Raw genomic sequence first — 13,564 nt, forward strand, 5'->3', positions numbered from 1 at the left:
ATTCAGTTTACTAAGAAACTAGATAGGGAAAAATTACTGTTGGCTAATTTGTACTACATTTAACTTCGCAATGTCAAATTTTTAACAAAAGCCTTTTGTTTTCACTACTACTTAACTAAAGCATTGACTCAACTGTTGGTATAAGTCACAGTATTTGTATAATGTAGAAATACATGTGTAATAACAATATTTCTTTAAAATGCACTAATGGCTATAAAGGAACTAAAAGACATGTTTTAAGTAACTAATCGTGTTTGCGAAATACAGGATGAACTCAAGCATAACTGAATTTTCTGATTGTCTATCCCCATTGTAGACTGCCCATCTTATTGGTAACATAAAAGCTATAGAAACAGAGTATGGATATTAATTTTGAACTACCTCTGGAATAGTGCCTATAGACCACTTAAAGGACAGAATATAGTCGTTAATTAGGGCAACGTCCATTTTCTTTTTCGAAAACATTACTATCTGTTTAGCAAAAGATAAATATTATAAATGCTTAAATAATAATTATTCCGGAAACTAGATCCTTTATTTGGGTTTGGTTTTTAATGAAAGTACTTTCTAATATTTAATTTTTCTTTTTAGTTAAAAAAAGATGTATTCTTTAATTGAAAGTTGGTTTTCCTAACTACTTATTTCTAAGTCTTAGAAAAAAGTCAGTGGGAACCTTGCTCCATTACTTTAAGGCTGGTGATTCCTGATGTTTTAGAAACCTGGAAACATAAACTGCTCTGTCCAGTTAAGAATATTTTGTTGGGATTTTGTGCATGAAAAGACAAATAATTACATTACAAAGAGTAGCATCTTGTCTTTTATAAGAATAATTTTCTATACTGTAGCCATTTTCTCCTTGAATAATCTTTTGTTTCTGTCTGCAAACCTTGAAACAGAATCTGGTTTAATTGTGTTTTGACTCCTTAGTGTGCTACTGGTTGTGCAGAAGGTTTATCCACGTTTTGCAACTAACGAAGGTTTCAGAACCCTCCAGAAGTCTGTTAAACATCTGCTCAACACTCTGGATTCCCCAGCTCAAGGTATTATATTTCCATCTTACTGTGTTAAATTCAGTGTCACAAAGCCCACTGGAAATATAAAGCAGAGTGCAATGAAAGTAATCATGTAGAGATGATATTATTCTTAGGTGGGGACATATGCTATGAATAAATTTGGATCTCAAGTTAATCGAAGTGTGGAGAAAGGGAGAAATGGCCAAGAAGAGGGAACTGTGACTTTCTAGGGTTCTTATTTAGGTGAAAATGATCTCTGTTAGCTTATAAAACTATGTTTATACTTGGTATAGACAAAAAATCAGGGAATATGCCTCAACAAATAGATTTCTACCTTACTATTTGAAACAAATGCCTCAAGTGAATTGCAGTGTTTTTAACTTCATTTTCAAATTTTGATTTTTTAATTAGAGTTCTTTCATTGCAAAAATATGCCCCTCAACCATCTTGATATTAGAGCACAAATAGATCAGTATAAATATACTGCTGTGTCCAGTAAGACAAGGTATAACATGTTGGTAGTCAGTCACAGAATGTCCCTTTGGCACATCTAGAATAGTACTGTCTACACTCACACGGAGACATACAGCTACATACACACAGACACATACAGACAAAGGTTTGGAGACATAAGGAATAAATCCCTACTCGCCAAGTTCTGTTAACAATTTATCTCTGGTGAATAAATTTAGAATTATGTTTTCTCAGCGAGTTTGTCAGCTTTTACGTATGTCGACTTTTACCTTTAGAGTACAAAATAAGCATCCTGAGATCATCAGGTCAAAAGCTGATTGTTCATTATATAGTCTTGAAATATCAATTTTCATATAAAAAGAAAGCATGCCTGTGAAGGCTTTGAAGAATTTTCCCTGGAGGGTCCAACAATACTCTTGGATGTCATTTTCTGTTAGTCTAGAGCATTTTTTATATCTACAATTGCAGAATTGATGGTTAGCTTGCAGGATTGACCGTTATTAAATTTGATGGTCTTGACGTCCATTAGAAAAACAGGATTACTCTAAAAAAAAGTTTAGGCTAGAAAACCAGACAATGTGCTAACAAACAATTATTTCCTCTGTATACTTTTCATATTTGCATTTTAAAGGCTTAAGAACTTAATGTTTCTCCTTACTACCTTTTCCTTTTTATCTTCAGACTCACACTTTATAATTAATATAAAGTAAAGTAATAAAGTTACATTTTTTAATATTTTAAGTACAAAGCTCACCTGTGCTTCAAAAGCTGGAGAAGTAAGCAGCATTTCTTATTAAGCAGGGAGCAGAACACGTTTCCTGGTGAAAGATGTAATTCAGTTTTCAATATTTAACAGTGACCATGTTTTTTGTCTATGACTGTGCTAATCATCTTGGCAAGTCTTAAAACACGTCATTGGATGGTCAGGAAGACAAGAAAATACACCAAGGAAATGTATTTTTATTCATAAAATTTGATGTACTTACCTTTTGTTTGTTTTTAAATTTCCTGCACTGTGAGTTTATCAAGCCAAGAATACCAATGCAGATGTATTAATGTCAATTCCTAAAAATTATTAACTTCAAATCCCTACCCGTTTGAGCAGAAATTGTGTAGACTTTGAAAACCCTCCTAAGTATTTCTAGGAATCTTTCAGGGAACTTAAACTTGTCATTGAAGGCAGAACTAATGATTACAGTTCAACAGCACTGGGGTTTCTGGTCCAAGTACAAATACCTGCCCCATAACCCAGGCCACCTCAATCTTAATCTTCACAGTGTTCAGCAGTATTTTTGAAAATGAACATCCTTTTTCCCTTGTTTTTTTAATCTGTTATGCTGGAATGGGGTGGTATCTCATAGCAGAGTTGCTTGGATTCTCTCTAATATAATGGTTAAGATAGCTTTGTAGGCTTCATATCACTCTTTCAAGTAAAGAACATAATAGGTAATATTTATTGTATCAATGCTCAGTACTTTAGTATCTGAAATTTGTTTTATCATCTAAATAACTCTGTGAGATACAGTTATTATCCCATTTTATAGACAAAGAAACAGAGGCTTAAGGAGGCTGGGTGCTTGTCATACGTTACTCATCCAGCAAACGACCAAACTGAGATTAGAACTTGGATCTGTATATCTCCAAAGCTAGGCCCCAGGAGCTCTTTTATGAACAGCCTCACTTAAACATTTGCCTTCTGGGACATACTTGCTTCTGAGGTATCTCACTGGGACATGCAAGTACCAGCTTAACCTCAGAAGGGCCCGCACTTTCAGCCACTGATGGAGCTTGGCTCTCCATTCACACTTATCATTCTGGGGGAAGCCATATGCTACATTTTTTCCCCTGCCTTCCCCCATTCCTCTCCACACTCTGATTTCTACCCACTTTCCTCACACCATGTTTATCTCTGATCCACCCTGAAGTATGAGCACACTTCAAGATTTCTTCAGGAGCCTCCTTGGCAACCATGAAAATAGAGAGTTGCTAATAAACACCTGGCAAGAAGGTTGCCTCCTAACTTCCTATCTCAAGATATCTAATTCTCAGCTCGGCTCCAGCGAGGATCCTTGCTACACAGTTAATACACTCTATAGTATGTCTATTTATAAATACTGAGTTTTGGGAGCAGAGATTATCTTTGTGACTCATTGGAATTTGTTCTTTTGCAAAATAGTACATTATACAAAATTACATTTTTAGGATGTAATTTAGGATAGAAAGCAATCCTTACTGATAAAAAGAGGTTCCTTACTGTAAAAAGAGGTCATCTATGCACCATATTTCTGTGTCTGTGAATATAATTTTAAGTATTCCTAATCTGCCAAATATAAAAGAAGTAAAATCTCAGTTTTTAAGGGTCTGTAACATTTTCTATTTCATTAAGACCTGTTTAGTATAGCATTTCTTCCAATATACTATATAGTCCTTAGTGACCAGAGGGAAAAGTCTTTATTTAACTTCAGGGTCAAGTCTATCATTGATAATATAAAGTTACTTTTCTATTAGTTACTTATTTTATTTCACTTGATGATAAAGAGAAACTATAACCACGTAGTATTACAAATACCACTTAGCTTGCTCAGCATCACATAAGAGTTCAAAGTGAGCAAAATTTGATCATAGAAAAAGTTTTATATACCTGTCCATTGCAAAAGCATAAATCTCAACAGGTGTTTAAATCTATAGTTATTCTCTATATAGATGCCAACGCATAATAGGTATTACTATTGTTAATTAGGTTTATTATTCTGGGCATCCCATTCATTCTTAGCCCTTTAACTCACTGATGCATTACTATTATTAGAGCAATAATATTCAGCTGCATCGTGAGCAGAGCACAGGAAAACTCCACTCTGCTGAACAGGAAAAACTGAGACAGCTGCTCTGCCAGATAGTAGGGGCCATACAAACATGACTTAACATGACTGATACAGGTGACAGACAAGGAGATTTTTAATTCTGGGATAGTCTTTTTTACACACATGCTAATTCAAATAAAATTAATAATCGGGACCAGAGAAAATTGGGTGATTGCGTAGTTTTGTGCTAGTACCTTTTTAGAAGGCTTTAGGTTGCACTAACTAGAGACAATACAAGAACTATTGAAGCTGGTAATAAAATATCCCATTGAAAGTGATTAAGCCAATGCTAAAAATGACAGCATTGAAACATACTGGATTATTTATAAGGAATGAGTAGAGTCTGAAGAGAAGGCTGAAATAAGTGATACCATTTCCCTAAAGGAGCTGAATTAAAGTATTGGATGTATGATGTTTTTATTTATGCAGGGGCCATTTAAAACATTTTCATTTTCAATTTTTATGTGAATGCTGTTGCACACTTACTCTTTTATGATACAACCTTATGCAGCAGGCTAAATCAGGGACCTATTTAACTTCTGGGGGTAACTGATGGTGTTAAATTAGATCTTTCTATGTGGTTTCCATTAGACCAAACTTAGTGACTGCCTTCCACTCTATGCACCTTCATATTATTTGAGAACTCTCAGAACGGTTCTGTTAACATCAGTCAATTTGCATTCACAGCTGCATTCAATTGAGATTAGTGGCTGCTTTTTGAAAGATAGAAAATACAGATTAGTGATGGCAGATGTTTCCTGAGGCTACATTCTAGACAACTGAAGGCAAAAAAAAAAAAAAAAATCCAGTGACCCATAAGACTAAAATTGGCTTCATTTGAATAACAAATCACGTGGTAGTCAATCTTCATTATAGTACTCAGCAGTCATCTGCATATGCAGGTCCTGGGATAAAATAATGTAGTGGCTTGATGCACAGACAAAGAACTTGTTAGAAATGCATATGCTTGACCATTGGGATTATTTTGATCAGTAGGCATCTATTTCCTATAAATATCACAAATATTTCCAACAAAAGAGCATAGATGTCTTTTACACAATTCTTTGGAGAATGATTCTGCAGATTTCTGCATTTTCTCCTCATTAATTTGACCTGGGATGGTTTTCACTGAGGAAAAAATCTTTAAGCAAACATGTTAAATGTTTACCTATATCAAAATTATTACTTTAGGTGACTCCGATAATATAACACATGTGTGGAGTGAGGATGATGGACAGACATTATCTCCAAGCAGTCTGGCTGCGCAGTAAGTCTTTGTTTATTTCTAAATAGGTAGATAACTTGGCTGAATAAACAATCAAAACAATTTCTAAACATGATTCTCTTATCAGTGTACATAAGCATGGAATAGAAAAACCAACTATTGACTAAGCAAAGGGAAGGGCATAGTCCAAATAAAGTTGAAACTTATTTTTTGATATTATTTAATGATACTTTAGCATTGCACACAAAAAATCTCTTTTTCAGTTCCAAGCTTGCATAACTAGATCTAATGTGTCATGTCTGGATTGGTTACCTTATGCCTATGAGGATGATCTAGCTGGAGGGCTGCCAACACTTTTCTTTCACTACAAGCAGTGTATAAGTATCTGTCTTGCTCTGTGCAGGCTGCTATAGCGAAGTACCATAAACTGAGCAGCTTATAATCAAGCCTCCTAATACCGTCATCTTGGGGGTTAGGAGTTCAACATATGAATTTCGGGAGAACATACTCATTCATACCATAGCAGCCTTCGATTTTTTTATTACTATTTTTTGGGTTTCTAGAGAGTAAAAATGTTTTTTATGCTTAAACAAGATAATGCAAAATTTGTTTGCTTTCAGTGGTATTCAGTTAGGCAAAACTTTGTAGGTTATTTAATTTGGGGCTTTTATTGGCATATATAAAGTCTCAGGAATAGGCAGTGGAAATAACAGCAGCAACTATGCTGTCTAAAGACCATTAATGTAAGCAGATCCTGAAGTAACTGTGATAATTATGGTAAGAAATGCAAACAGTTGCTTATGGTAGTTAATTGAGGCAAATTCCTGTAGTTTAAGGCAAATGTAGAGACTAGATGGCCTGCCTGTTAGGTAAAGATTGCTTTAGCTTGTAAATTATACTATTGAAATTCTTTGATTTTAGTCCCAAAGGATACATTTTGGTGCTAACGGAAATTTACACAAATAAAAACAAACAGGAGTACTTAGGTTTAACCAATGTTTTGTTTTGCTAAAATAGAATGTACCTAGTTGTTTGCAAACTTTCTATTATTTAACGAGAAGTTCTCCAACTCTGAGAGTAGATTCTGGCCAAAATCCTTGTGTAAACAACTACCTCCTGTTTCTGCTGCCATCTCTCTCATCCTTTAAGGTGGCTGACCCAGGTGCTTCTCCCAGAGCAACCAAGCCCTTAGGCAATTTCATCCTAGCCAGGCTGCCGTGTTTCAAATGGTCATGTCTTTTAAACACATTCCCTCTATAGCCATCAAAAATAATAATAGCAAAATACCTTTAAACTGAGATAACTGCATGCTTATTGCTGAAGCCAGGTATTTTTATCAGAGCCTCGAGGCATCCATAGCAGTGATAATGTCAGTGCCACAGACCTGCAAATTCCACAGCAAATGTAGTTAGTTGCTGACAGCTAGCTGACAGTTTATTAGGAAGAATTCAATACTTCTAAGATGGCCCTTGTTGTGATTGATGAAATTAGGGGATTTCTTATCTTCAGACTTCCTTTCCATTCCAGCTTTAAAATAATCACAGAGTGGCAACACTGGTATAAGATAAAAGTTATTTTGGTTCAGAATTTTCTAAAGCAAATTTTCAAAAATACTTTTTCCCTCATAGTTCTACTTTCTCCTAATTATTTTTGTTCTAAAGTCATTATCTTTGTTTTGCATTTGTACTTATGAACATGAATGTGCACATCCAGACACCTACCTTTTATTGTAAGCACTCTTGGGAATTAGGTAGGATTTTGTATAAAGGATTACTCCAGTGTTTTAAGGGAATAATTGGGTATTTATGTCAAAACTGTGACACACAGATATGAGATCTTATTTTGGAGTATACTAAGTCTATTCTCAAAAGTTTTTGTAATCAAATGTTCTTTATGAAACTAAGAGGATGGCTTAGATGATATTTCAAGGTCAATTCTAGCCCAACTGTCCTCTATTTTAAGCTTGACAATATACCATGAAAATCCCTTGTTCCGGTCCATCTAGTAGATAAGGCCAATATTTTGCTGTTGAGCAGTGCACCAAGTGGAAATAGCTCTATGTTGTAACAATGATAACAGAGAGAAAGACAAACACAAAAGAAGGAAGGGCAATATTGGGAAGTGTGGGGAAAGGTGAGGAGAGGAAGGGAGAACCACCTTACTGAAGCAGGAGAATGACCTGACATGTGCTTATCCAGCGATGCCCCATTGGGCACTTCTCAGATAAATGGCCAGTATCTCTGCAGCTTCCAGCATTTCTTTTCCTCATGTATTTGTCCTTTCCACAGATATTAACTCAAGTGTATGATGTACGAAATACAAATGCTAGATATTCTGTGATGAGGATGGGGTCGGGGTGAACAGGGAGTGGGATACAAAACTAAATGGATCATTCTTTCAAGTTGTTCAGAGAAGAAATGTTTATCTTGAAACCTCTACTTATCACTATAGCCAAATAAAATAGATGGATTATTCTACCCTCCTCTTCCCAAAATAGATGCAGTCAATTTGCAATTATTCTCATAATTTCATTTGTCTCTTCTTTGATGTCTTGGATTCTCAAATCCCATCTTCCAGCTTATCTTTAGAATATTCTTTCTGACACTGCTTCAAACTTCCCTCAACATTCTGAAACTGTCATTTCAAAACACCTGCTGAGGGTTTTTTGAGCAAGTGCTGTGACTATATTGGTTATTATTAGACCTTGGCTTGATTTGATTTGACTTGACTCACTGATATCATAGGTGGACTACAGTCCATGAAACTTGACTGTAGGTGTGACTTCATATTATATGGGTAACCTATACAACAGGGTTAGTTTTGTCATCTGTCACACTCCTGTTGCATTTTTAACAGTAATAATGTAATTTAGAAATTTCCCTAATAGATAGTTTCTTTTACTTAGGACAGAAAACTTACTCTAAGAATACACAGTCCTGTCCTTCATTTGTGTATTGATCAATGGCATTGACTATCTATAAGGAGGCTTTGATAAATAATGAAGCTCACTGTCTGAAATCTCTAAGGTCTGAGACCACCAAATAAAGTATTACCAAGAGTCTCTAGTCAAGGAAATGCCTATGTACAAGCATGAGCTCTTGGAAAATGGACACTTTTAAAAAAATACATAAAGACTATGAATAGTATTTAAATGAGTCAGCCCTCTGACCACTTTGCTGTGCTCTGATTGCCAAGTTAGAGAGTTTTCTTGCCATTCATTATTTTTTCTTTTAAAGTTCCTAAGGATCCAGTGTTGTTAACCCACATTTAAACACCCTGAGTCTTCTTTAATATTGATGAAAACATTTTCCTGCATTTACTAGTTATGCCAAGATTAACTGCTCCCACTCGTATTTTAATAAAATCTAAGTTGAACATCCAGTAGGACTAGTTAATTTGTGTTTTGTACAGTTTGATTCTAAACAGATGATCCCCAAATCAGCCATTGACATTTATTCCATCTTTACATAAAATTCAATAGTAGACACTAAGGGAAGAAGTTACAAAATAAATAGAGATGCAGCCTCACAGTTGAAGTGACAGAGCACACATAGTATGCACATACTCATTCACATAGCCTTACTCACTCATGTAGCCTTAAAAATCTTAGGCCCTATCCTCACATGCCAATCACTCTGAAAGGAAACCAGAAAGTGGTTAATTTGGAAACACTAAATTGGTTGATTGGAGAAAAAAGGAACTTATGTTGGTCATTGGGATCCCATTAGTTCACAATTAAATGAATTTAAATCTAGTTATTCAATTTTATAGGGGGAAAGGACCTAGCAGATCATCTAGTCCCCTGGCTTTCAGTTGACAAGAGAAGAATCGGAGAGTCAGAAGGGGGTGGCCAGATTTAGAAAATAAAAAGAAAAGTGAAAAAAATTCCAGGACTCATGGGATGTACTTATACACAAAAAGATTATTCATTGTTTATCTATGATTCAACTTTAACTGGGAGTCCAGTATTTTACCTGGCAACCCTCACCCATTGACCTTTTTCTTTCATGTAAGTGTGCCTAGAAATTGCCTTAAGATAACCTATGATGGAATATTAAAATAATTAAATATAAAGATAGTACACATAGAAAAGGCAAGTGCTCAGAGGATGCAGAGTAGTACTACCCTTGTACAGTTAAACTGGATGGGGGAAGACATCCATCTGCCTAGTATTTCAATGCCCGAGTCATCCAGGGACCAAAATGATCTCAACAAAATGTCTTTGCTTTATTTTCATATGACTTAATTTCTATATTCTTTTCTAATTCTGCAGGCTCCTAATTCTGGAAAACTTTGAAGATGCCCTCTTAAATGTATCAGCAAACAGTCCTTATATTCCTTACTTGGCATGTGTGAGAAATGTGACTGACAGTTTGGCCAGGGGTTCACCAGGTAATACTGTTCTTAGCAGTCAAAATGCTGCTCATGGTTTCTACCTCTGTTCTAAAGTAGTGAGTTTTTGAGGCATTTGCTTACACAGGAAAGAAAATTTGCAAAATCTTAGTTTCCATATGCATCGGTTTCAGTCTGGTGATTTGTTATACAAAGGGAATGTGTAGTCATATTATCATATTATTCTGTTGCTGCTGCTAGCACTAGCTGGCCACCTGGACAAATTTTAGTATATAATGGCCATATAATGGATAATATGATAATGGCCACTGGGACAAATTTTCCAAGTGTCCAGAGTCATTCGAGGTTCAAATGACCCTTCATGACATTTTTATGCTCTTAATAATCTTAGTTGTTAAAAAATGTTAAGGAATGATAACACAGAGTCCTAAAAGCAGGTGTAAATTACATAAACAAAGGCATTTTTGTGGCAGACTATTTTTATTTTCTACCCTTACATACTTTATTTGCAATTTTCTGCCTACATGGGCAACCACAAAGATTATATTTAATCAAATGTTTCTCTTTTTTTCAGAGAAAAGACCTATTTTCTCACATTTTCTAGGACACATACGTTCTTTTTTCCTACACCAAAAATAGTTTTCTGAGAGTTAATGGCAAGCAAAATAGCACAACAAATGTTTAAGTCCGGTCTTTGTTTGCAAGGTATGAATTAGTCAAGGTTGGAAAGGCATATTTATATCACAGTGATTCTACAACCTATTCTCTCCAAGATACTTCAATTATATAGTATATCCAAAAGTCAGGAATAAAAGCATAGTCAGTTCACAAAGAGCCAAAACTATGTAGCACCTTTGCTAGAAGTATTTTTATCTCTAAGCAGAGAATATTTTTAAAATAATGAATTCTATTGTCCCCATGGTTCAAATAAAGGTTAAAATTTCACTCATCTTATATTTATATTGAAGTAGGCTATTATCTTAGGAAAAATTTAGTAATAAATCAGGATAGAGGTGTCTTTCAAATTGGTTTCCTAAATGACCTTGCAATTCGCATAAAGTAACTCTTCTCCCTTCCTTTACAGAAAATCTAAGACTCCTGCAGTCCACAATACGACTTAAAAAATCTTTTCTTCGAAATGGTTCCTATGAGGATTACATCCCTCCAGTTCCTGAAGTCCTAAAATCAAAAGTAAGCCATGAAAGAAGAAAAATAAACCTTAACACTTCCCATAATATTTGATAAGATACACTTTTACTTTAAGTTTTAAATCTGATCTTTGTAAATAATGATCCTATTTTAACTCTAGATTTATAATGGCCCTTCTTAGGACTCTAGAAAAATGGTGACAAAAGAGTTTATAGCTGGATGCAGTGGCTCATGCCTGTAATTCCAGCTACTCAGGAGCCTGAGGTGGGAAGAATCACTTAAGACCAGGCGTTTGAGGCTGCAATCAGCTGTTGTCACCACTGCACTCCAGCCTAAGTGACAGTGTGAGACCCTGTCTATAAAAAAAATAATAAATTAAAAAAAAAGTTCTTAAAGAGTTTGACATTATATAATGGTGTTTTGTTTTTAATCCGTGGAGATCTCTGCATGAAATGACCCCAAAGAGCCTAATTAAAGTATGTGCATTCATAAGGGAATGGCTAATAACAGTTATCATATTAAACTTCATAATTTGAAAGAGATTTGAAAAAGGATTCATAATATGATTTCTAATTTGAGATGTCCTAAGTTTTAAAATCTGTAAAAGTAGATTTTGAAAGCTGATGGTTTAGATTTCACAGCATACAAAAATCTCAAAATGTGGTTCACCCTACTTTTATTGTTGTCATCAGAAACTAAAATGAGTAAGTCATATTAAAATGTATGATACTAGAGAATGTGGGAAAAGGCAACCAAAAAATTGATAACTCTAACGTGGGAATCACTTTATGCTTATTTGTCTATTATTCTTCATCTCATGCATATAGTATACAGGTTATCATGAAATTTAGTTTATTTTTTAAATAACCCTATTAAAATTTGAAAGCTGTTTTCCTAGAAAGAATAGCTATTTAATTCGATTTACGTAGTCAGGAATAAAGTGAAATTAGAACTGGTTTATTCAAGGAAAGCAAGATGACTTATATAGTGAACATGGTATAATTAAGCAGGCATGCAGAACATTAAGTCCATGTATATTACAAATAAATGTGCTAGTTACCATTACCTACATTTTAGCCCTAGTCTTCCACATGCATCAAAATTTCTAATATACTTAATTTGCATTATCTTAATTTGTTTGTGCAAATGAGAAGGAAGTTGTACATTCATCTGGAAAATTCCTACTCACCCCTCAAGGACAAGTTTAAACATCACTTCTTCTATATTAGAGTATCACCTTTCTTGTTATTTTTCTGCCAGGATAATGACTTTTTCTTCTGTGCTCCTATAATATTTATTCATTCACTTTTTAATCAATTATATGTACTCCCATAATACTAATCTATTTATTTGTGAGACATACTCTCTAACCCCAAAGTACTTATAGTCAATCCAGTGGAGGAGATGGAAAAGCAGACCGACAATTGTAATACAGTGAGATAAGGGCTGTGATAGATGGATAGAGGTTTCTGTGCATGGAGGAGGGATATCTAACATGGATTGTAAGGGACAGAGGTGGAGAGAAGAAATTCTGTAGAGAAAATAATGCTTTCTCTGAGTTTTGAAGGCTGTGTAGAATTAGGTTAGTTGTGCATTCTAGACACAGAGTCCTGAGTTTAAGAAGATAGAGGTGTGAAGTTGAAAGACAGGTATAGGGTATCTGCAGTCATGTGTTCAGCTGGAACAGAAGATGCCCATGTGATAGGCAGAAAAGAGGGCTGCAGGGTGAGGGTGAGCCTAGATCCTGACTTTCTTGTCAAGGAGTTTGCATTTGATCATGAAAGTTGTATATTTGAAGAAGGTGAAATTTGCATTTTAGAAAGAGACATCTCTAATGAGATGACATCTCCAATGACAGTGAGATTTCTGGCATTTGGAACTCATTACTTGTCATTATAATTTGTTGCACGTCAGGTCTGTTTTCCTCACTAGAGTTTAAGCTGATGAAATTATGCTTTCAACACCCCTAAAGCCCCACATAATAGGAGCTTAAGGCTTGATTCACGCATGTATGAAAAAGTGAGGGTGTTAAAGTAGAGTACTGACAATGTAGTCATGTTCCCTGGGCAATTACTTACTGTAGTTCTTGACTTAGAAAGTCACCAGGAAGCACATAATATACACTAGGGGAATGGAAACACCACCGTCTCAACCATTTATACTAACAGGATGGGACTGGGGCTAAAAATAATAGAAAACATCATCCCCAATCTGAATATAATGCTCTCCTCGAGGGTTACATTATGGAAAAAGTTATAGAAGCCACAGAAGTGGAAATAAACTACATTCTTTTCCTTAGAGTAGAAAATCTATTGTCATTTATAACAAGCATGGCTGTTATTTGACATTGACGGGACCCATTCAGTCCTAGACCACAAGCTCCATGAGGAATATTGCCAGGTCTCTTCCTTTACCATTGCATCTGCAGCACCTGGCATAGAGTATGACACATGGGAAACATTCAGTACCTATCACTGAAAGAATGAAGA

General features: G+C 35.1%; 1 protein-coding gene across 1 annotated transcript in view; it reads left to right on the plus strand.

Annotated features, from left to right (window-relative positions):
- The window catches only part of ABCA12 (ATP binding cassette subfamily A member 12), a 308,829-nt gene that overhangs the window by 199,955 nt on the left and 95,310 nt on the right, over positions 1–13,564 (plus strand). Inside the window, exons 9-12 of the mRNA XM_050751315.1 lie at positions 928–1,040; positions 5,540–5,615; positions 9,847–9,965; positions 11,011–11,117. Of these exons, the coding sequence (XP_050607272.1) occupies positions 928–1,040; positions 5,540–5,615; positions 9,847–9,965; positions 11,011–11,117 (415 nt within the window). The remainder of the gene's footprint in view (positions 1–927; positions 1,041–5,539; positions 5,616–9,846; positions 9,966–11,010; positions 11,118–13,564) is intronic.

Source organism: Macaca thibetana, chromosome 12 (genome assembly GCF_024542745.1).
Source record: "Macaca thibetana thibetana isolate TM-01 chromosome 12, ASM2454274v1, whole genome shotgun sequence".
In the NCBI taxonomy this organism is placed as follows: domain Eukaryota; kingdom Metazoa; phylum Chordata; class Mammalia; order Primates; family Cercopithecidae; genus Macaca; species Macaca thibetana.